We start from the raw sequence: 23,603 nt of genomic DNA on the forward strand, positions 1-23,603 counted from the left end.
GCTTTTAACTCATTCGTGAAATTTCGAGGGGGAACATTCAGATATTAATTCTTCGGAATAGGATTTCAGGCATTTTATCAATTGAAATGATAAAATCTGCTTTATCATGATTTATTATCATCACAATTTATTATTTCACGACAGACTCCCGAGTAAATCAATTCATTTGAGAGAATAAATTTACTAGATTAATTTTTCGGAGCAGTTTCTCATTTATTTTATCAATTGAGGTGAATAGTAATTTCAAAATGAAAAATAAAATCTCTCTGTCAATTGGAACAGATACAATGGAATCTGTATGTCAAAACTTTCTCGAATCTGTACTGAGCTCATCCGTAAAATTTCAATTGAATTCAAGAGCGAAAGAAAATTTACATTCATCAAAAAAAAATGAAAAAACATTGTGAAGGATTAATTTAATCCTCCACACTTTTTCCATTTATTTTATATCAATAACCACTCTGAAGAAAAATGTTACAACCGCCAGATGAAATTGTCTCCCTTTGTCGAGCACCAAAACCTAACCGAATGTCTCTGTCAGCCGTAAAAATTGCATTCTGGACAGGAGTGAATTAACTCATCAGTATTAGACCCCTCAAAGCTCGGAAAACAATGAGCCCGAATAATTGTATTGTCAATCCTCTCCCTGACACCCTGAAGTTCCGTTAAAACTCCACACGGCAAAATATAACTCAAAACTAAATTTGTGAAAGCCATTTAGTCTCAATCCCGAGCAGACGAAAAAGCAATTAGACCCTTTGTATCCATTTTCCCCGGACGTTCATCAAACTCTGATGATGTGTCATCAAGATATTTCCCATTATTTCGGGTAGCCGAGGCATTTTCCTCTATCATTCCACTCGTAAGAACGTAACAATAAAATACAAAAAAAGCACTTTGAAATTTAGCCCAGTTGAGAGGGTGTCATCGGGGCACGCGAGGTCGAGACTCGAAAGACACGGAATGAAAAGCCCCGTGTCATCTGGCTTTTTGTCGCGGTTGACGGTTCAACAAGAAATAAAAGGAGAGATCGATGCTGTAACGCTTTCCCCTCGATTTAATTAATCTCTCGCTATTTAACGTAAATTACACAAGCCTCGACAGTCGCACGTGTTATCGACGAAATGAGACACATTTCAACACACATTTTTGAACACTTCATATTAAAATTCATCTCTTGCCCCACGGGCTCTCCCCCAAACAAACACATCCCCTTTTGCGCGCAAACGTAGTCAAATAAATCTCATTGCGATCTAATTCGTAAATCGCTCACAACTAATTTCAAATGAACTTGAATTAAAATTTTTTATTTACACAACGCGGAGATAAACGATATTCGGCGCTCGCTAGCGTATTATACACCTACATAATTACACATTAAGTATTAATATCTGAGACGAGGAATTCCCGATTGAGAAGGGAATGAGAAATTCCTCAACATTTTTATTTATCCCCCTCCATTTTTTCACCACTCTCGAGCGGGCGAATCGATCTGGCAGTTTGTGTTTATGTTTACACGTGTAATATAATCTATCATCGATTTTGTTCTTTAATAGTATTTCTTTTATGATTATCGTTTCTGTCTCGATTCGCACGCGGCGGTAGTAAGAAAAAAATTGCACATGTATATTTTTTATTATTTGCTGCAACGCGAGCTTTTGAGCATCGTTGTGTTTTTTCTTAACGTCTTCTGCAGCGGGTCATTAATGTTTCAATTGATAAACTGCGTTAACGACTCGTTGCAGCCGGTGGTTTGATGAAATTCCGGCAGTCAATTATGCGACGAATTATGCGTCCGGGGATTTTAGTCAGTCAGAAAAATCATAGAGACTGTGACGAGTGCTCGATGACTATCGCGTCATGATGTATGATGTAACAGTCGTGTATGACTTCTCCAAGTGCTTCAGCTCCTTGCGGAAATCGAATAAGTGTCTGCCGGAATTAGCCGAAGGTCCGATGCTCTCGCGTCGCGGAGAATAACGTCGAGAAGTGGAAGATGTCGAAATGGAAGTTGTTGGAGAGTTTTCTTTTGAGTGTTTTCAGTGTTGTTGGTTGTTTTTTTTGGATATAGTTGAAGAGTTTTCCTCCATTTGCCACAATCGAGATTGAACGAGTCGTGTGAGATACGTTTTTCACTTGGTCTTACACATTCTCCTTGCGCATTGAATGCGCGGAGTCGAGGGGACGATGTTGGACTTTTTTTTGTTTCGCAGGGACTCGAGAGGAGGGACAGCGGTGGAGACGAGTTACAAGTACTTTGTTTCTCGTTGCACTCTCGGAACTACTGCCCCGGTCTTTTTTTCCTCACTCTCGGTGGAAGTTTGGCCCTTCTTCTTTTTACCCCGGGGGCAGCGCAGCTTTTTTCCCTGAAACTATTTCGTCCACTTCGCTAGTTCACAGCCACTTTATCTCGACTCGAACGACTCGTTCTCTCGTTTCTACTGGAATATAAATTACAGGGGGGAGGTGATTGGCGTTGTTGGGGGTGAGATATTTTTGGGGGATTTTTTGGGCTGGGGGGGGGGGCGGTAGAAGGTTACCTTGTATTAGGAGGAGGCTTCTTCGGAAAGGTTTCTTGCTGGCTGGGCCTGGGCAGTTTACTACTGGACGATTATATGTGGCGCTGATAAAAGCACGGCTATTGTTGCGATCACCGTGAACATCGTAAAAAGTATCAGGCATAGCCTAGGAACAGAAAATTGAAGGTTGCATCAGTGGGGAGAAATTTATTTTATTATGATTGGGTTTGTTTAGTTTGGCGGTGAAAACTTTGGAGGGAATTTCAGGTTTCAGGTTACAGGAGAATTTCCGGTTACATCTTGAAATTTTGAATAAGTGACAAGTGGAATGTGTTCTCGATATTTTAATTAATTTGAAAGTCACACGGAGCTGAATAACATCCTGTTTTCTGTAAACATGTTTGAATTTTAGAAACCAAGAAGTAAAAAATCCTGGGAGTATGTGAAATTTTCTTCGAAAATTAGGGGAAAAAATTTGGTCTTTCATAATTTTCAAAGAATTTTTTATCTTTGCATTCACAATATTTGGATTTTTAAATTAACGCTATTCTCATTCTTGAATTAATGATTTTTTGTGAAACATATCTTTGAGAATTATAATTCCATTTCTATGTAATTCTGAATTAATCCTAAACTTTAATTATTTCAAATGTTCTCACTTCATGAATGCAAATATTTTTAATTCAATAATCATCTGAAAATAAATAACCATTTTTTTATTCTAAGAACAATGCTTGTTAGAACCATATGTTTCTTCAAATCAGTAACTTGGCTCTGAATATTCGCCACTGTTTTTCTCCCTGTAGATCAATTTGGTACTGAATATTCATATTTAATAAAAAACTCAAATAAGTTGTGAAATTTCCGTCTCACTTCCCCCGAAAGTTATGAATTCACTTCAACTTTTAGTTGCGAACTATTTCCTCTCAAATTGAATTCAATGTCACTCCTCTAAAAATTCCTGGCAGACAGTTCATAAAATTCCAATCACAGATTTTAAACCACTTTTATTCGAGTCTTTTATTTACCTATCAACGACCATCGCAGCAAACTTCCAATCGCTGATGATCTCCGCCTCGACTTCAGCCTTTTTCATTCTCTTAGTGATAAACTGCAGCTCCTTGAGAATCGTTTGGAGCTCCCTCTGCGTTCCACTGAGTGGCATTGATGCAGCTGTTTCATCGACTGTTGATGGCCTGCCAGGTGTATCGTGTCCCCCTCCGCTAAAATCGATTATATGTATCAATGAAGGGATGCATGGGGGACAAACTATATATCTTTCACAATTCCCACTCGAGAATACATGGCTCGTGTACCACGAAATCGAGACATCTGTGTTGAGCGTCGAGACGATTGATTTTCACTTGACTGAATTTCACCGTTGCGTATTACAACGAGTGCGGGAGATTCTCCGGAAAATCGAATGAGATAGACTCGAGGGGTGATTCAGGTGGAAATTACACGCGTTATTGCGTACGGGAATTTGTCAATATCACTTGAGAATAATTCATTGTTGAATGTTTGAAGATTGCAACGTTAAGACTTTCTCCGGGAGTTTTTTCGTAAAAGATTTCACGAAAGACTTGATATTCATGTGAAGTTATTTAAAAATTATGAAATTTCTAATTGTCCAGATAAATCAATAAAATTCCACTGCAATGTTATAAAATTTTCAAAATATTTTTGTTTTATTAACGAATTTCACGTAAATTTAACAAAAAATAATCGTGATAATAATAAAAATAATAAATTAATAAATTGAATACAAACAAAATAATAAACGAAAACAAAGTTATAATTATGTAAATAATTCAGAAGATTCAGTTGTAATACTTACATTATATTTTGGTTTTCCCTTAGGGGATTTTTTCTACCTCAAGGAAATGATAAATTGCATCTAATCTAATCTAATAAATAATCAGTAGAAATTGGAGAATTTCAGTCGAAAATGTTCAATAGTGGATATTTAAAGTATTTTAGACTTTTTTCGTTTGAATACTTCTCAAAATTTGCAGTTCAACATCAGACCTTTCATTTGACCCTAAATTGAACATTTTGAAATGATTTTATCATTAAAAATTTCGAGCCTGAATGAAATTCTCCGTTTTAAACCGTTAGCAAGCATTTTTTAATCTGAAAAAAAATTGAGAAGTTTCTGTTTCGAGGAAAATTCATGAAACAATTGCAAAACCGCAGTAGGTACATCCATACATTATTATTTTGAATAATTTTTTGTTTTTACTATCAATTTACTATCAATTCCATTCAAACAAATTTTCTCAACGATTAAAAAATGTTCATGAATTATTCATAAGAAAAACTACTGAATATCCATGAAAATTTCCAAATACTTCTCGCAGCAGTTGATTACAGGCGTTAAGCACAATCTTAATGAACCAGAACATAAGTACCGTGTGTACGGAGACGGCATGCTAGGATACATGGTGCTCCTGCATCGATAATCATCATTCATATCAGCGACATTGGCTATGAGGCTCTTACTAGATTTATTATGCCGCTCAATCTCCCTCATCTTATTGCTCATCATAATAGTCTTCCGCGTGATTTTTTTCCCCGGTCTGTGCATGCACAGCATCCAGGGTAGCCACTGCAGAAGCACCGTTTTCACCTGCAAATATCAAGAATATTGCCCACAGCACGGGCCACCGATTACTGTTGACAGTTGACATACCTCCCCGCCTACCGCCATGAGACCACTCATTGTTTATATATATACGTATATATATACATATATATATATATATATGCATTTCAAGTGTTTGCTCGTTAGTGCTAATTAACAATCGCTCAATTACCCATTGCTGCATCTCGTGATTATCGGCCGTCCTGTGATGATAGTTGAGTACCAGGACGGTGAGTACCACGCTACTTGCCACCATGAACATAATGCAGTTGAAGTATGTCCCTGGTTGCGCGAGGATTTTTTTTATTTTAAAAAATCCCCCGAGGAGAGTCAAACAGAAGGACAGCGATTAGCGTTTGAATGAGGGAATTTTTATTATCATTGGTCTCAGTATTTCAGTGGTATTTATTCATTTTTATTTATTTCTCTATTAACTTTTTAAGAATTTCGACAACAAAATTTATTGTCAGAATTAAAACAGAAGAATTGCAATTCTAAGAAGAAAATACAATTTTTTTCAACATTTCTCGTAAAAATTGTCATTTGAGGTAAATATCTGTAAAAATATTTCAATTTTTACTCGACTCATGGTATTTTCCACGAGAATTTCAACAAAAATTTCAGCAAATAAAATTTAGGGATCGATTTAAAAAGAAATTTTCGTCTATTGCCAAATTATTATGCTGAATAATAATTCCTTCAAGGGATTATCTCGCTACCATTAACCGATTAAATAATCCGCACTGAAATACTGTCACTCTATTGGTATATCGTATAAAGCCAATGATGCAAGGATATAATAATTGCACGCTGTTATCTTTGCATCGTCCACATTCACATCGGGAACACTCGCGCAAGCACCCACCGTTTTATTTTTTTCAATTTCTCTTAATCGTTCAACATTTCGATCTCTCGCAGTTGTCGGAATAACTCATGAACAGAAACGTTGAAATAAAAGTAGACAGACAAGTGATAGAATTCAACTTTTTCTCATTTAATTAATTAACGAGTAGGAAGAGAGAACGAGAAAGACGCTTACGTGCGGCAGTAGAAGAAGGGCTCATTAGTCAGACGAGAGTGAAGCTTGTTAGATTAATTGCGCAATGCACTTATAGTTACGGTACAACAGCGAGTGAGGAATAATTTACACATTGTATATTTACAGTTGTAATAATTCATCGTGAAATATGTCAATAATCGTTGATGGAACATTAACAGGTGCAAATTGAGTTCAACATGCAACATCAAACATTTAATTGTAGACACGTAATGTACAACACAATGTTTCGATAATTTATCCACTGATCATTCATCTACTCATTCCATGCGAGCATGCATTAGCAGATTCACCCGAACAAAAAATTGTTTAAGATGTCAGAAATCTTAAAATAGGACCTGATTTGAGTTTTTTGAACAATTTGATGCGAAATATTTGGAAGTATTGCATTTTAAAATTCAGTTGCGAAGGGTAAAACCCAAGTCGACGTAGTTCTTGGCTGAGTTTGTGAGAAATATCTCCAAATCTACGAGAGATAGCGACATTTTCGTAATTACATTAAGTTATAAGGTAAATTTTGCTATCTGATTTGGATTCCGATAGATGCGTGAAACACTGACCAATAGTCAAAATCTCCTTGAACTATGTTACCACTTCGCTAATGAATTTCCAAATAGAGAGTTACATTAATCATAATTTGAGTTCTCTAATAATTTCATGGTAAGATCATAGATCACTGCAGAAACTAGTGTCTGAAATTAAGACGTTTGTGTTCCCAAATTTAAGTAATTTCTAGTGTCTCAAATTGAGACATTGGACATGCATTCTAAAAAATTTCTTAAATTTGGTGACGTGTATGTCAAGACATTATAAAAATGTCCTATCAACCACTTTATTTTCAGACATTCGAAAATTCAATTACTGTAATGTTTTAAATTAAAGCGTCTTGAAGACTCTAGTTTTTACAGTGATCTCAAAACAAATGTCCATTTTATTCGGGTGTTAAAACCAAAGTGCGCTACGGCATCGTAGCCAGTGCGATTTAATAAGACCTCTTATCCATTTAAAGTATTAACATTGTCATTTAATACATTTCATCCAGTAGAAATAATCGGAGAATCCCGAGGTCATAAGTTGAATATCAACATCAAACGTTGACACACTTTTAGTCCCACATTTTCCAGCCTCAAACACACCAGTTTGTGGTTACTTAGGGACTCGGCAGGTTAGTTTATCAAGAGGTAGGGAGGAAAAATGGTTTCGAGTGGCACTTGCGGACGGGAAAAAGCGAGTCAGTGGGATATGAGATATGTTTGGAGGCCGTGATGAGGCAACCTAGAATTTAATAACACGCGTTACGCTCGTATTACGATCTCCGGTCTGTTATTACTTTCACCAGTCCTCTACGAAATAACCGGAAAACACGGGAAATAGATGTAAGAAATCTCATGATTGGTCCCAGTCTCCTGCAAGATTTGAAAGATAAAACTTTTAGAATCTCAGAGGTCGATTGACTCGCATTCACTGGCGTTTTATTTCAATCGATGACGCATATAACTCTGCATGAAAGTAAAAAGAAAACAGTACCACCGAGGAGAGCAATTAGCAGTGGCGCAACGCGTAATGAAGTGAATTAGTGAGGGTGACGGCTCGGTGAATTAACCAGAGGTGAACAGACAATTGCAGAGTCTGTGGTGCTTCGATTTTGCCTTCCATTTCAGATGGCTTCTAAAAATTTACCCTCGGGCTTTTAGTTTCCAGTGGCATTCAATGCCGGGGTGAAAATCAATACCTCATTCGGGGTATCAGGGGAATTTATTTCTTTGAGGTTTATTCATTCGAAATTGTATCTTTAAGGCTCGTTTTTTAGGCGGAGGCGGTGCAGTTCAAGGGGATGCTCCACTTCTTCTTTATATTTTTTTTATGTACTCAGCTTTTTTATTTCTTCCTTAAGAGGATGGGCCTCATTCTCATTCTTCTCGGTTATGTGGTACTAAAACTCGTCAACATTGTCGGATTATTTCTGATGTTGTTTTGTTATCAGGGTTTTTTTCGAGATAAAGGACGGAGAGGAGAGGAGAAAAATTTGTGATAAAACTGTTCGGGAGATGTGTGTCAGAGTGATTGGAAAAAAAGACGACGGAATCGTGAATTTTTTAATTTAATTATTTTAGTTATTTGGGGAGTCGATTTCCGTGAAATCTCATTTCCGGAATAAATCGAGTTGAGCCGTTTCAATGCTTTGCTACTGATTCCATTGAAGATTCGCTGGAATTCGAAATTTAGATTGGAATTTTAAATAGAATTCGATGAAAAATTTTTTTTTAATTCCGCATAATTTTTTTGCTTTCCATTTACTTTCACGCGATAATTAAACTGAACTTTATAGCTTGTATTGATTTTTCCATGAAATTATAAATTTTTAATAACAAAAACAAAAAAAACTTTGGAATTCCAATAAAATTGTTACTTGATAAAATAACGAAAGATAATTTTCCATAAATGCTACGACTGGATCGAGCAATTGGTAAGGAGGTTGGAAGGAATGGGATGACATTTATGAATTTAATGCGGGTTTGGTCAGGTGCGGCTCGTGGCTGATTTCCATTACATCCGGAGGGCTATGCACACCGAGAATTGTCAACTCAAACCACGTGATTCTCGAGGAGGTACATGGCACGGGATCAATGCCTGATCTGCCTTCAGATTCAATTATGTCACTGAGGATCTTGGTTTCTGAGAGCACTATCACTGAGGGGAATGTCTCCAATCCCTTGAAGAAAGATGAGGGTTACTCTTTTTAATTCCTCGGAAAGACTCAATTTCCGCAGTTGTTTGAGCAGAAAAATATTAACGAATATTAAATCAAGTATTTATTCAATATGTGCTCCTCCGTTCGTAGACATGTACTCATTTCCACTCCCTCTCTCGATCCCCCTCTCATTTAAAACCTCACTATTATATTTTTCAGTATTTAGTTTCCGCTCAATTCACATCAAATAGTTACCCGTGAGGCATTTTCACTCGGGAAATTCGAGATATTTCAGAAATGACGACGGGGGAGGAGACAATGAGAAGTGAATGAGATGGACGTTGACTGAGGGACCGAGGTGGATAGGACAGAGTGAAACAGACGGCCGAGAATAAGGAGGGGCATTCTATTTTCTAGTGAACCCAGTTCGTTCGGTATATCCTCGCCTTCGGTTTATTTTCCGGAAATGAGTGAGCCATGGAAACGTCAGGATGAAGCACTAGCGATAAACAGTTACGTTGGTGGGAACAAAAGCCTTCGGGCGGTGAAAATGTAACGTTAAATTTTGCGCAATGAGGAGAGCTCGTTACAAGGGGGCGGGCGGAGGGACGATGGGACGAAGAGACTGACGTGAAATGGAGATCGTATTGCTGGGTTGAAGTAGTGATCATAAAGATCAATGTGAAATCGAATCCTCTCAGGGGTTCGAGGAGAATGTCAACTTTCATGAAATATGTTTTTATCGCGGATCCGGGAGGAACGAGGGCTCATGTGCTCTTTTTACTTCGTAAAAAATTACTTGTTAAATCTATTTGAAAATGGAAACGTTGAAATTGGTTGAAATGTAACGTTAAAATTGGTGAAGTCAGAGAAGCAGGGGATTTGGAGAAAATAACAACCACGTTGAGTAAATTGTCAAAAGAAGAGATGTTTCGTTAAATTATTTTAACTTCGTTAGACTGTATGAGAACCAAAACAAAGAAACTAGACTGATAATAGGATTTAGTTGCTGTAAAGAGCCTTCTCAAGCATTAGCATCATTCGTTAATACACTGTTGAAAATTTTCCACTGAAATATGCAGTACGCGTCTTAGAAATTTTTAGCAAGTAACATTTTCATGGAAATTTCAAGGAATTTTGTCATTGAAAATTGATAATTTTATGGAGAAATCAGTGGGAACTGTTAATTTCAGTTGTATTATTCTCGAAAAAGTAATGAAAAATCATTCAAGATCTTTTTCCGAAAAATTCAGCCAAATTTTTTTAACCATGTAATTAACAAATGGCATTAATAGTTAAGGAGTCTCGTTAATAGCAATTAAATGCTTCCATCTTTTCTATTAGTGTACATAAAAATGTGAATCTTAAACCTGAAATTAAATTGCACAAATTAAATCAACTTCGTTATCATTTTCTCCAAAAACCCTGATTCCTTCACTTCAATAGAACTTTAAATTTTGCGCAAGGCGGAACGATGAAGAGACTGACGGAAAATGGGGATCGTATTACCTGAATAAAGTGATAGTGATCATAAAGATCAATGTGAAATCGAACCCTCTCAGGAGTTCGAGGAGAAAGTCAATTTTCATAAAATATGCTTTTAACGCGGTTCCTGCAGGGCCGCGGGGAGATCATGAATTCTTTTTATTTCATAAAAAAATGATCCTTGAATCTATTGTCAAGGTGTCAGGAAAGGTTTGCCTTTGGAAATGGAAAGAAGTCACCGTAAATACAATTTCTCTAATGAATACAACACACGAGAGATACCCCTTTGAGCTGTCACCCCTTTAATTACCACCTGCGTGCTGAATTGCGTGCATCCCCTCATCATCGTGATAACTGAAAAACTACACACAGCAAACGATGGAGACAAATCAACCCCTGTTCAGTGTTTGTAATATATTTTTGCTGGGGATGTTGCTGCTATTTCCGGGTGGGGGTAAAGTTACTCGAATGTACGGGAGATTTACCGTTTTTTGGGGCGAGTGACCCATAAGGAGTGATATTTCAAGTTTATGGATGGATAATCCATCCCTTTTTGAGGTATATTATTCTTCAAAGGGATTTTTCTTATCCCCCAAGCAGGAAAGGATGGAATACCTTTCAAAAAGAAAAATACGATGCCTTAATGGAAATTTCGGGCTAAAGTTTCCGGAATACATTTGTCGAATCTTTAGATTTTCATTGGCATTTCGGTAAGTTTTCTCATTGAAAATTCACAATTTAACGAGAGAATCAACGAAAATTTTAAATTATTGCTCAATTATTGAATCGAAACTAATTTTGAATTAATTGAAATTAATTGAATGTGAAATGCTTCTCTTCCCTCGAAACCATTCAAGTTCACTTGATTTTTATGTGAAACATGAAATGTCAGATTAGTTTTCTCCCTCACTTCAAATTAACTCAGTAGCGATGTGATAAAACGGTTTAAGTCGACTCATCTCCCAGTTTTTGAGAAATATTTTCAAATCTAAGGAAGATAGCGAAATTTTCGTAATTACATTTGTTGTAGCACTCAATCGGCGCTACAAAAAAGGTTATAACCACAATTTTGCTGTCTCTCTTACATTCCGAGATATTCATTGAAAACTGGTCAATAGTCAAAATTGACTTGTACCGCTTTACCACTTCGCTACTGAACTCAACTAACTTGCCAAAAATTTCCAAAAGCGTACCGGAAATTTCAGCGAAAAATTATTAACAGAATTGTTCCAAAGAACTTCTCTCCATATAGAAACACCCGTTCATCTCCTTGAAATTTCAGAGAAGCCGGAAAAATCCCGACGTTTCCCGGGTCGTGAGCTGTCAAAACTGCCAAAGTATTTAACAACAAAAGCGAGTGGGTGTATAGATCACCCTCCCCCCCTCCCCCCGCCGCTGGACTATTTTCGAAGAAGCTCGACGGCAAGCTCATTCTTGCACTTCAGTGGAAGAGGCTTCCGGATGATTTATAACGGCTTCTCTGGCAATAATTCTCCGCCACTACAGTATTTGTTCGCTCTTCAACAGCAACGCATTCCGTAACAAGACGCAGAAGTTTTTAACAAGAGGAAAAATCGTCCTATCAACCGAAAATTGACGATCTATAGTTTAGATTCGATTAGACGTGATGAACAGTTTCCTATCTATGAAGGAGATCGGATACGTTTCGTGGTTTGACAATTTGAATGAAGGAAAGGATCAGCGAGTAAGTCATTTGATGAATATTAATAATAGTAATAGAAAGTTATTTGGTGAATTTCAACAACTAGTTTGTGAAATTTAACAACTAATTAATTAAAATTTAGAAAAGATTTTTCAATCTCATTCGACAGACATTTGTTAAATTTTTAATAAACATTCCTTAATTCTTTTCCTGGATCACGGGAAGTTCAAGCCAAAATTTTTTAACAGTGATTATTTATAAACAGTTTACAATCACTTTGAACCTCTAATTTAATTAAGATTGCGTAGCAGAGTAAATGATGAGGGCCTATATATATTTGGAAATAGTCCCGCAATTATTTGTATTCTCATAATCAGAAGGCTTCGAAATAATCTACAATTAGTTGTTAAATTTCTACAACTACAGTTGTTAAAATTCACCAAATAATTTTCTTCCTGTAGTCATTCCAACAGAAAAGAATTATAAACTCCACGAATGATGAATTTTTTCGTCCGCGATCCCCTGTATTGAGGATTTATTTTTCGAGGTGAATGGAAAAGAAGAGAGAAATCTCGCGGGGCTGATATTTCGTGATCAATACCGGTGAGAGAACAGGTTGAACATTAATCCTGGCCATTGGCAGGAAGAGTTGGTCGAAAACGCAGGGAACAACGAAGACGGACGGGTCTGGCCTTGTGCCAGTTACAGAGAGTCTGTCCACACACAAACAATTCGCCTCCGTCTTCATTCGCCCCTGTCTTAGCTCTCATATTCCTCGGGGAGGGCTCGGTAATTAATAAGTTGTGGAGATGGGCGAACCGGCGGTACTTCTCCGCGTGAACTCTTTACACCCTCTCAGTTGCGTGGCTATTCCGGCGCTTAATACTCAACCCACGGGAAAAACGTATCGGGTATTCTCTTAACAATGATAAATCGCCACGAGGTACTCTAGTCAATTAACACTTAGTTGGTGACGTGACTTATGGCGCATTCCGTGGATTTAAAGAGGGGAAGGGGTTTTGAGCGGAACTCCGGAAAATAGTTCCTTTGAGACTATTTATTGTTAAGAAATTAGGTTTGAATTTTCTAATCGGAAATTCAGGAGATTTAATTAGAATCTCTTGATTTTCTAGGGAACAATTTTAATTTATTGAATTTTCCTGTAAAATATCCCTTGCATAAATGAAAATTTCATTACAAATTCAATGTAATGGAAATTCAATAATAATGGCATATTGTTGATCGAAGAATAATTTTGTTAAATTGAAGAAATGAAAGGAGTTTGGTCAGACCTTCACTACGTCATTATGAGAGTTTTTTGTATTGACTGTTTGTTGTCAGAGATTTTGGTGTGAATTTTTCGATGGAAGATTCTTGAAATTCGAACTGTAATTTACAATTTTGACATTTTCATCGGAAACTAAAAATCCATGGATCGAAATTTTTCTGGCATTTCATGTGATTTTGTGAGTTGATTTAAATAAAATTTTAATGGAAGACTATAGGTGTATGGAAACATATTTAGAGTCACTTTCTACTTTTGGAAATAATTTGCAGTTTACAGCAATATCAAAACAATAAATTTCTGTTTTATGAAGAATTCAATATAAATATTCCATAAATCACCATTCATGACCAATTATTTGCAAAAATAAAATCTCTCATCATTTTATGACTAAATACTACACCTCGTCTATTAGTTTAACCACGATATTAACCAGATTTACAACATAACAGGACTTTACAGTTGATGGGATAAAAGTGAAATAACCGTAAAATGCGGAAAAAATTGCGCGTTGGGTTTTATTCCATCCGCAACCAAATTGAATGAAACACCTGTCTATACTAATGTAAACAAAATCCCAGCAAATGAAGTGTCTTTGCACTGAATAGTTATGAAAAAATTGTCAGTTTCAATCTCCCAATGAAAAATCCTTGAAATTTGAAATGAATAAATTTATCTATTTCTGTAGACGACTAGAAGTCTAGACTTTGTCTGAAAAAATATTTACAGTTACTTTCTATTTTTGGAAATAATGCGAAGCAAGTTTCCAGCAATATCATCAAAAAGCTAATAGATTTCTGTTTTGTGAAGATTTCAACATAAATATTCAACACTCACTGTTCATAACAAATTATTTGAAATAAAGAAAGCTCTCATCATTTCATGGTTTAATGCTAGCCCCCGTCCATTCGTTTAACCACAATATTAATCAGATTTACAACATAAGAGGACTTTACAGTTGACGACATAAAAGTGAAATAACCGTAAAACGCGGAAAAAATGCGCGGCCGATTTTTTTGCTCCGCAACCAAATCGGATGAAACCCCGGTCTACACCAATGCAAACAAAATCCCAGAATATGAAAAAAAAGATTGCTTCAATTTGCAGCTACATTTTGACTCTGAAAAAAGCTTTCACGAAGCTATCGAAAAAATTACGTTACCCCACAGTCCGTATATTCCCATCCCCACGACAACTCTGGAATAAAATGTTTTCCTGTTCCTCTGCCTACTCCACTATTTACTCTTATTCTGGAAAAAAAAATATTTGCATGACATAAGGCGTTATCACGTAATACCAGTGGAGGGACACTCGTGGTTTCACTTCCGGGAATAAAAGTACACACCTCCAGGCGTTCGTAGACCGTGGGGTTCTTATCGTAACGCTCGGCATTTTCCCTACCAACGAATATGCTCCATAAATTGCTGGGTAGCAGGGACACACTTCCGCTTAAGCTGGCAGGGACATTCATTAACATCGTAGCGCCTCTTAATTTAAGCCGTAACCGGTGAGAGGTGCGGACGATGCATATACTGCAAGCTCCAGGAGTTTCCGCGGAGAAAACCGAAAACATTGGAATCGAAGAGGGGAAAAATCCCAGGAAGACTACGTTTACTCAATATTTAGAGAAATATTCTTGAATGAAAGAAAAATTCGATAAGTGGAAATGAATGGAAATGTAATTACAAATTCAACAAAATGAAAGTTAAACAAGAATAAAATACTCTTGATTGAGAAAAACTGCTTCCCACAAGCAAAAAATTCAACACGAAATTTCCTTTGAAGCTTCCTCAACTTCTACGTCTCGTTATTTATTGCAATCTAAATTTTTTACTTGATTCCAGTCGTTAAAAAAATGATTTCGGACTCTAACTTGTTACCGACTACATAAATGCATTGTCTGTCGGAATCTTCCACTCCTTCATTCATTTTTGAATTCTATTCTTTGTATCTCATTCCTTTTTTTCCCTCAAAATTTCAATTCCTCTGCACTTTAGTGCAGTTCGGTGCTCCGCGGGGAAAAAGAAAAACATCGGTATCGAGGAGAGAAAAATTCAATACGGAAAGGAATACTGCTGAATAAAAAATGTACCAGTTCCATAAATTGCGAAAAGATCTCCTTCAAAATCTGACGAATGAAAATGAATGGAAATTTAATTACAAATTCAACAAAATGAAAGTTGAACAAGCATAAAATACTCTTGATTGACAAATAATGCTTCCCACAAGCAAAAAATTCAGCACGAAATTTCTACTGCCGCTTCCTCAACTTCTACGTCTCGTTATTTATTGCATTCTCGATTTTTTACCTCTTTCCATTCGTTAAAAAAATGCCCTAGAACTCTAACTTGTTTCCGCTTACATAAATGCATTGTCTGCCGGAATCTTCCACTCTTTCATGCATTTTTGGATTCTATTCTCTGTATCTCATTCCGTTTTTTCCCTCAAATGCCAATTCCTTTGTACTTTGGTGCAGAGGAAATTGCAGCAAAATCACTTTACGATTTTCTCATCACTGCTGATGCGAAACATATATAGAAAATTGTATGAAAAGAGAGAGAAGTTTTCTCATTGCTTCGTTACTGTTGATTTTTGTAACCTACTTCGATTCCCGCTGCTGGTGGCTGACTGTTGAAATTAGTAATGAGGTAAGACGATGGAGAAATGGTACCAGGTGAGTCATAGAAGAGTAAGTGCTGAGGGAAAAGGACACTGAAGGATGAAGAAGAGCGTGAGAATGAGGTGGTTCTACAGAGAAAGAGAGAGACAGAAATATTTCAAACGGAATAAAGAGACATTGAATTTAAGTTTCATGTTGGCCGCATTAGAAATGCTTTGAATGCTGGGAGAGTAACGAGATTCGTCACGTGCGTGTTGTAGGTAAAATGATGCCACGCGTGTCTGATCAAATACATAACCACATCACTGCGGCGCTTGTTACTAAAGTTGAATTGATTCAGACCAGTTAATGAGAATTTAACGCGAGTTTCAAGGGCCAGTTTCGGGGTAGAAGTAGACGCGATGATTTAATTAATACGATTTAAACCAGTTTCGAGCGATGAAACTGCGATTCGGGGTAATTTAACGGTGATAATTAGAGTTTTTCGGATCCTCCGTGAGTTCCGGTTTTTAGGCGAATGGAGATTTTGCTTTCCGAAATTATTCGAGAGGGAAATTCAATAAAAACGTGAAAATTCATAGACATTTTCAGCTTTGAGGAACATTTATCGGACGAGGAAAAGAAATTTTTTTACAGTGAAATGCAGACAAAAATCATGAAAACTAATCCTGAAACCCCAGATATTTAGAATTTAAACTGTTGAAGTGATTAGCTGAAATTTATGTAAGAATTTCACTGGAATTTCAGGGAGTTGCAGGGAATTTTGTCACTAGAAATTCATAATTTTATAAAAAAATCAATGGATACTGTCTATTTTAATGCCACTGCTCCACGAAAACTTGGGGAAATCAAGAAAATTTAGGTAAACATATTCTTGAGTTGCCAAATTTTTTTTTCACCAGGAGCCCAAGGGTCAGATTTTCCGTTTTTCCAAGGGGAACGTCGACTTTCTCCAAAATCGAATGTTTTAGCCGAGTGAACGTTGATTCCAACTATTTGAGCGACGGGCTATTCAGAACTCTCAAAAGTATGTGGAAAAAGTGAAAACTGAAAAAAAAAATTTTTCACCGGCAGCCGAAGTGTCAGATCTTGGAGTTTTTTTAGGGCGAAAGTCGGTCAAAGGGTCACAAGGGTCAGGAGGGCCAAAGTATCAGATCTCGGATTTTTTCACGGGCACAGTCGACTTTTGCCAAAATCGAATTTTTTAGCCGGGTGAACGTTGATTCCAACTATTTAAGCGACGGGCTATTCAGAACTCTCAAAAGTTTGTGGAAAAAGTGAAAACTGAAAAAAAAAAATTTTCACCCGGACCCGAAGGGGTCAGATCTTGGATTTTTTCAGGGGGAAAGTCGGTCAAAGGGTCGCAAGGGTCACGAGGGCCAAAGTGTCAGATCTTGGATTTTTCCAGGGGGAAAGTCGACTTTCGCCAAAATCGAATTTTTTAGCCGGGTGAACGTTGATTCCAACTATTTAAGCGACGGGCTATTCAGAACTCTCAAAAGTTTGTGGAAAAAGTGAAAACTGAAAAAAAAAAATTTTCACCCGGACCCGAAGGGGTCAGATCTTGGATTTTTTCAGGGGGAAAGTCGGTCAAAGGGTCGCAAGGGTCACGAGGGCCAAAGTGTCAGATCTTGGATTTTTCCAGGGGGAAAGTCGACTTTCGCCAAAATCGAATTTTTTAGCCGGGTGAACGTTGATTCCAACTATTTAAGCGACGGGCTATTCAGAACTCTCAAAAGTATGTGGAAAAAGTTAAAAATGAAAAAAAAAATTTTTCACCCGGACCCAAAGGGGTCAGATCTTGGATTTTTTCAGGGGGAAAGTCGGTCGAAGGGTCACAAGGGTCACGAGGGCCAAAGTGTCAGATCTTGGATTTTTCCAGGGGGAAAGTCGACTTTCGCCAAAATCGAATTTTTTAGCCGGGTGAACGTTGATTCCAACTATTTAAGCGACGAGCTATTCAGAACTCTCAAAAGTATGTGGAAAAAGTGAAAACTGAAAAAATTTTCATTTTCACTTGGTTGCTCCAAAGTATGTGGAAATCTCCAGGTCAGATTTTTCAACAATTTCATTTTTTATTTAGACAACGCATGCATGCGGAGGGACGAGAGTGGCTAGAATAAATTCTGCAACCTTCTCCCCTTTGTGGATAAAAATTTCAAGCCTCCACATACATGCGTCTCCCCTCCACCCTCTCGTGAAATGTCGATTTTCAAGATTAAAAAAAAAATTTAATAATTGCATTTTTTATCTCAATAACCCATGCGTAAAGAGGGATATGAACCCGGATTTTATGTAGGCCCATAGAATTAAGGGGACCGGCAAGGATTTGGAAAGTCTGAATAAAAGTCCTGTTTACACCTAACGAGTGCTGAAATGGGACATAACCAGAGCAAGGAAGGTCTCGGAAGCACTTGAGAGGAGGCTTCCCAAGACCCATATCCCGAAAGGAAAGACCTAAGACCTAAGTAGAACTCGTCAGGTCCAATTATTCGACTCGGGCCAGAATTGATTCGGGCCATTTAACCGGAAATTAACACGAGTTTGAGAGGTCAGTTTAAGGGATAGAAGTTGACGCGATAATTTAATTTAATACGATTTAAACGCTTTCCCAGCGATGAAATAACGTTTCAAGTTCATAATCCACGGGGTTCATTCAATGGTGATAATCAGAGTTTCTCGGGTGGGTTTAAACTGCACTCTACCGGTTCTCACGTGGAGTGCGTTTCCGCGGCAATTGTTATCACTCCCATTTAATTAAAATGGGACAGCATTAATTAATTAATTAATTAAGGATGTATCGAGCAAGCACGAGGCCGCGAAGCGAGAGCTTAAATTCCTCGCGTCACCGTTGTCACGGGCTCTCGTGTTCGCTCCATTTTTAACGAGAGCTACCGAGTACACGGCGTACCACTGTGTTTACACATCCTTTTTTTTTCCTCGCAAAAAATTTTAGTGTTCCTCTCTTTTAGTCATCGCATGCTTAATTAAAATTAACTGTGAGTTGCTAGGCGATAGCCACGTGGCACTCTGTGTGCCACTGGTTTGCACTCCCTCGACATGATTTTAACGGCTCAATTTTATGATCGCGTCCAAGGTGAGGCAGATTAATGTCCCTCGTATCGACGTGGGCTCGTCAATTCGTCGCTTGATTCGTGAGAACCGATCCAATTTCGTCGGCATGTCAACTCTCTCCACTGGGAAACTCTCACCATCCAGAATATCACGTTTTTATTTACCCAGTAGCAGTCATGATTGTGGCCCGTGAAATTCTGTCCATAACATGGGACTGAAGCTGTTCATACGGTTTGAGTAATCCCATTAACTGATTGATTTCAATCGCTGATAGATACCTGTGTTCTTCTTATGCATAATGGGTGAATTGGAATTCGTAATTCGTCATAATTGCGAGCGGCAAGTGGGAAGATTGACATGCTAATGGGGCTGTGGGTACGGTTGATTCCACTGATTCTGGTTTCAGGGGAGATAATTTGATGTGCGGGGAGAAAAATGAGTTTCAAATTGCCCTTGAATTTTGGCCATTTTCTATGAAGAATGGGATAACTGTAAAAAAAATTGAAGAATTGAATCTTTTTGGAATTTTTACTTAAATTCCATAGAGAAAACTTTTTTATTCAAATTTTTCCTTGAATTTTTATAGACATTTCGACCAAAACTGCTGTAAAAAGTGGAACAAATTCAGTGAAACACAATATTTTAGCTGAAAATTCTTCAAAAGAATTATAATTTTGACTAGAGTCATTGCATTTTTTATCAGAGTGGTGGGCAAAATTTCTGAAAGGCCAATACACTACAGGATTAATCAAATTTAGGGTCTGATCCGATTTTTCACTTTATCTATTCAATTATTATAGAAATATGAATTACAAAGGCTGATTTTTAATGCATTTCTCATCGTTTTCTGATGTCCAACGATTTTTTTCATTAATTTATGAATAATTGGTAGTGAATCATGCCAAAAGGCTAGTGATTTATCCTTTGATTTTAATAACTTCGAAATTCTCAGCTGTTCTCACGGATTTTAATGGCTAATGGACACTAGTTCTTTTTTCGTATGCAAAATGATGGAAATTGGAATTGATAAGTCGTCGCAAGTGCGAACATGAGGAGGGAAAATGTTAATGCAAATTAATGCAAATCTTTGCTGTGAAAAAAGTTCTCTAATTTTACTTCCAGTGGAGACAATCCGATATTATAAATTACAGAGGGTGATTCCAGATGAAATTCATATTGAGTTTGGAATCCTAACGAGGTTTCCCGGGAATTGATGAATAATTGACGGGAAATTGTCCCTAAAAGACATTCATTGATTCTTCTATCGATATCGGGATTCAAATAAAACGTCAGTCCTCGGAAATCTTCAGCTGAAGGTTTAATATTTGTCGCCGCAATTGAAAAGACAGGTAAATTGCATTCCCGTAATAATTCTGTACTGCTGTCACGGTGGCAAAGCAAGTTGACGGTCTCATATTGCCGGATGCCCCGGCGAAATCGGCTGCAGCGATGGCCGCAAGACCACAAGGATTTAATTGAACCTGTCATCCGGGTTTCATGACACAGCATTTTATTTTGCTTTTTCCTCGTCATTTGAATTTTTTTTGTCACGTGTTGACAGTGAGAGCTGAGGAGCGTTGGACGTGGAGATTTTTACGGGTGATTTAAATGTCCACGTGTGGATGTGGTTTAAGTGACTCGAGGTAGCATACCGATAACGCAGTGAATGTAAACTGGCAAAATGCACTGTTTAAAGTGGACATTTCTGATAAACTTCTTGGTAGTTTTCATCATGTGATTGCTCTACTGAAATTTTAGGTAACTTTAACTTTTAAAATTCAGAATTTTGGGGAGAAATCGAAGGTAACTGCAACCTTTAGTTCAATTATTTTATGAAAATGATTAGATTTTGGTAAATATATCCTTGAAATTTTAATCAATTGGGGCTTCAGTGTAGTTTGGTACTGGATGTTCATGTTTTGATTGGAAATTTAAGGAAGTTGGTCAATATTCGTTGTAGTGCTGCTAAAAATCGAGGGTTTCATTCAAATTGAATAAAAATCTGAAAATTTCATGATTTTTTCACTGCTAAATCGAAGTCAATGTCACTCTTCTCAAAATGACTTCATGAAATTTCACTAGTTCATGAAATTTCAAGGAAACTTCTTCATTAAAAATTCAAGACTTCGTGGAAACTGTAAAATTCAGGTCAATTATTCTATGAAAATTAATTGAAATCAGGAAAATTCAAGCGAATATATACTGGAATTTTCAATTAATTAGAAATTCAGTGTGATTTGGTACTGAATATTCATGTTTTTATGTCATAGGTGCCCAGAATCCGCGATTCTACCGAGCGAAGTGAGGCTATGACATAAAATAGTATACGAAACTCGTGCGTAATATACTATTACTAAAAATTCCAACTTCTTTCACGTTTTTTTCTCCTAAATCAAACTCAATATCATTCTCCCCAAAATTACTAGTCCACTACCCATGAAATTTCAATTCTTTCCAAACAGTGTGTGTCAATGAAAAAAAATTCAAAGGACTGGTTAAATTTTTCTCATTATTCCTCTGGTCGAAAAAACTACTCAACGCGGATTTACAGCCTGCAGTGAGATGTTATCTCGGAATGAAGGCATGAAAGTACACACTCTTTTTTACTCAGGAAAATAAATATTTAAAAGCCAATAAAAGCTACGATGCAGCGCAAAGCCTTTGAATTTTTCAGACGTTTGTTTTCACTTCGTTAGTCCATATTCATTTTAATTAGTAGAATTTACATAATCGATTTTCTCTTTATTCATCGGACTCGTTCATGTTTAATTACTTTCAATTTTCAAAGGGATTCTGCAAAAGCCCTCTGACCATGACATTTTCCGTTATTTACAAAATTCATTTCAAATTATTAATTAGTTAATCTTGACAGATGCGTTTTGCAGTCACGCAGGCGTGCATTTTCCCTGTTTTTGACGGGGAAATCTGCGGGTCCCAGTTAGCACGTAGACACAGATTAATTAGGAGAAACTAATGAATAGGGTTTTTTCGTCTGAATAATAAAGCACAGCGGACAGGATGGCGGAGAAAATTGTGAAATAAAAAGCTCTTGCGTTGCACGAGCTGCATAGAAAGTTGGTTGATACATTTTTTCTTCCTACGCTAAACTTTATTATTTTGCGGAAATATTGCATCGATGTGTCACTGCGGGGACCGATTTATTGCATCGATATGTGCTACACACGATTCTCTCGACGAGAAATATATGATTCGTTTTTTTCTCTGATAAAGTAAAATATAAAATCACGAAATAAATCGTGAAGAACTGTCTCGTTAAAGTCTCCACTAACATTCCAGTGTAATCCGAATATATGTTGCACAGAACAAATATTATTTTTTTTACTCCAGGGACACTAGTTTTTTCTGTGAGTCGAACGTGGAATTATACCGGGGCCCGGGCGAATTTACTGTTCAATGCAATTGTTTTGAAAATAAGAGAATAAATAAATGAAAATTTATGGTGTGAAGCCCTGTTGACAATTTTTGAAAATTTCATGATGCTATGGTTTCACTGGAATTTCAAGGCATTTCGGCGTTAAAAATTCACAATTGAGTGGGAAAACCAATAAAAAATATGAATTTCAGTTCAATTGCTTCAAAAAATTAATGGAAATATGAAAAATTCAGATGAATTTATCCCTGAGTTTTTAATTAATTGGAAATGTTCATGTTTTGATCGAAAATTTAAGTGAACTGGGAATTTCTCTTTTTCTGTTGCTCTAAAATTTCAAATTTCATGGAGATTTCAGTAAAATCGGGAAATTTAGGAGTTTTCTCCACCAGAATTGAATTAAATATCGCTTGCCTAAACATTACTAGACTGTCTGTGAAATTTCGATTTTTTTCTAACAAAATAAATTAAAAATGAAAAACAGAAAACATAATTAGGGTCCGTAGGGAAAATTATTGAGAAATATATTAAAAACTGAGGATCGAAATAGTGAAATTCGTGAGGCTAATATTTTTTCATTTCAGGATTAAAATACCCCCTTCTCGTTTCTCCTTCCGATTTCCAGAAAACAATCAATGCTCCAAATATCATCGTCCAGGGGACTTTTCACAATTTATTAGCGATTCCCTCTACTTCCAATCACATTTTTAAATCGTAAAAAAAATCCCATTTCATACCGAAAAACGTAAAAATTTACTTTCCAACTGAAATGTGAACGCTAATTGATAGCAACAGCTGATATCCTCGAGAAGCCACGTAACGACGTGATAATTGGTGCACTAGAGTTCACCGTCCTCGAATTAATACCATCCTCCCTCCCCTCGAGTTTATCCCAGTCGTTCTGAGCGGATGCAATCGTTTACCATCTTTCTCGGTAGTTTGCTCAAGCGCAATGGGTTAAACTTTCACTAATGAAAATTGGGAATGCGTTAGAGACCCTCCGTCCGGATATTACCCCCACCTCACACCTTATTCAGGTAGAGAGAGGCGGAGGCGCTGTGAATATACCTATATACAATCAAAATTCAGCATCTCCAGCTCGGGATATCCAGCCATTCCGGGGATCCCGGACTCTCCGTCAGACTCAAATATTTACCCGAGACCAACCCATT

At 37.0% G+C, this 23,603-nt stretch overlaps 1 protein-coding gene across 1 annotated transcript in view; it reads right to left on the reverse strand.

Annotated features, from left to right (window-relative positions):
• Window positions 1–2,600: 2,600 nt before the first annotated feature.
• Window positions 2,601–23,603, reverse strand: part of LOC107048456 (neuronal acetylcholine receptor subunit alpha-7) — a 113,696-nt gene continuing 92,693 nt past the window's right edge. Inside the window, exons 10-13 of the mRNA XM_015271655.1 lie at window positions 5,336–5,445; window positions 4,961–5,148; window positions 3,548–3,742; window positions 2,601–2,685 (exon numbers count right to left, since the gene is read on the reverse strand). Coding sequence (XP_015127141.1) covers window positions 2,601–2,685; window positions 3,548–3,742; window positions 4,961–5,148; window positions 5,336–5,445 — 578 coding nt within the window. The remainder of the gene's footprint in view (window positions 2,686–3,547; window positions 3,743–4,960; window positions 5,149–5,335; window positions 5,446–23,603) is intronic.

Source organism: Diachasma alloeum, unplaced genomic scaffold (genome assembly GCF_001412515.2).
Source record: "Diachasma alloeum isolate Michigan unplaced genomic scaffold, Dall2.0 Dall_scaffold_00176, whole genome shotgun sequence".
NCBI classification, from domain to species: domain Eukaryota; kingdom Metazoa; phylum Arthropoda; class Insecta; order Hymenoptera; family Braconidae; genus Diachasma; species Diachasma alloeum.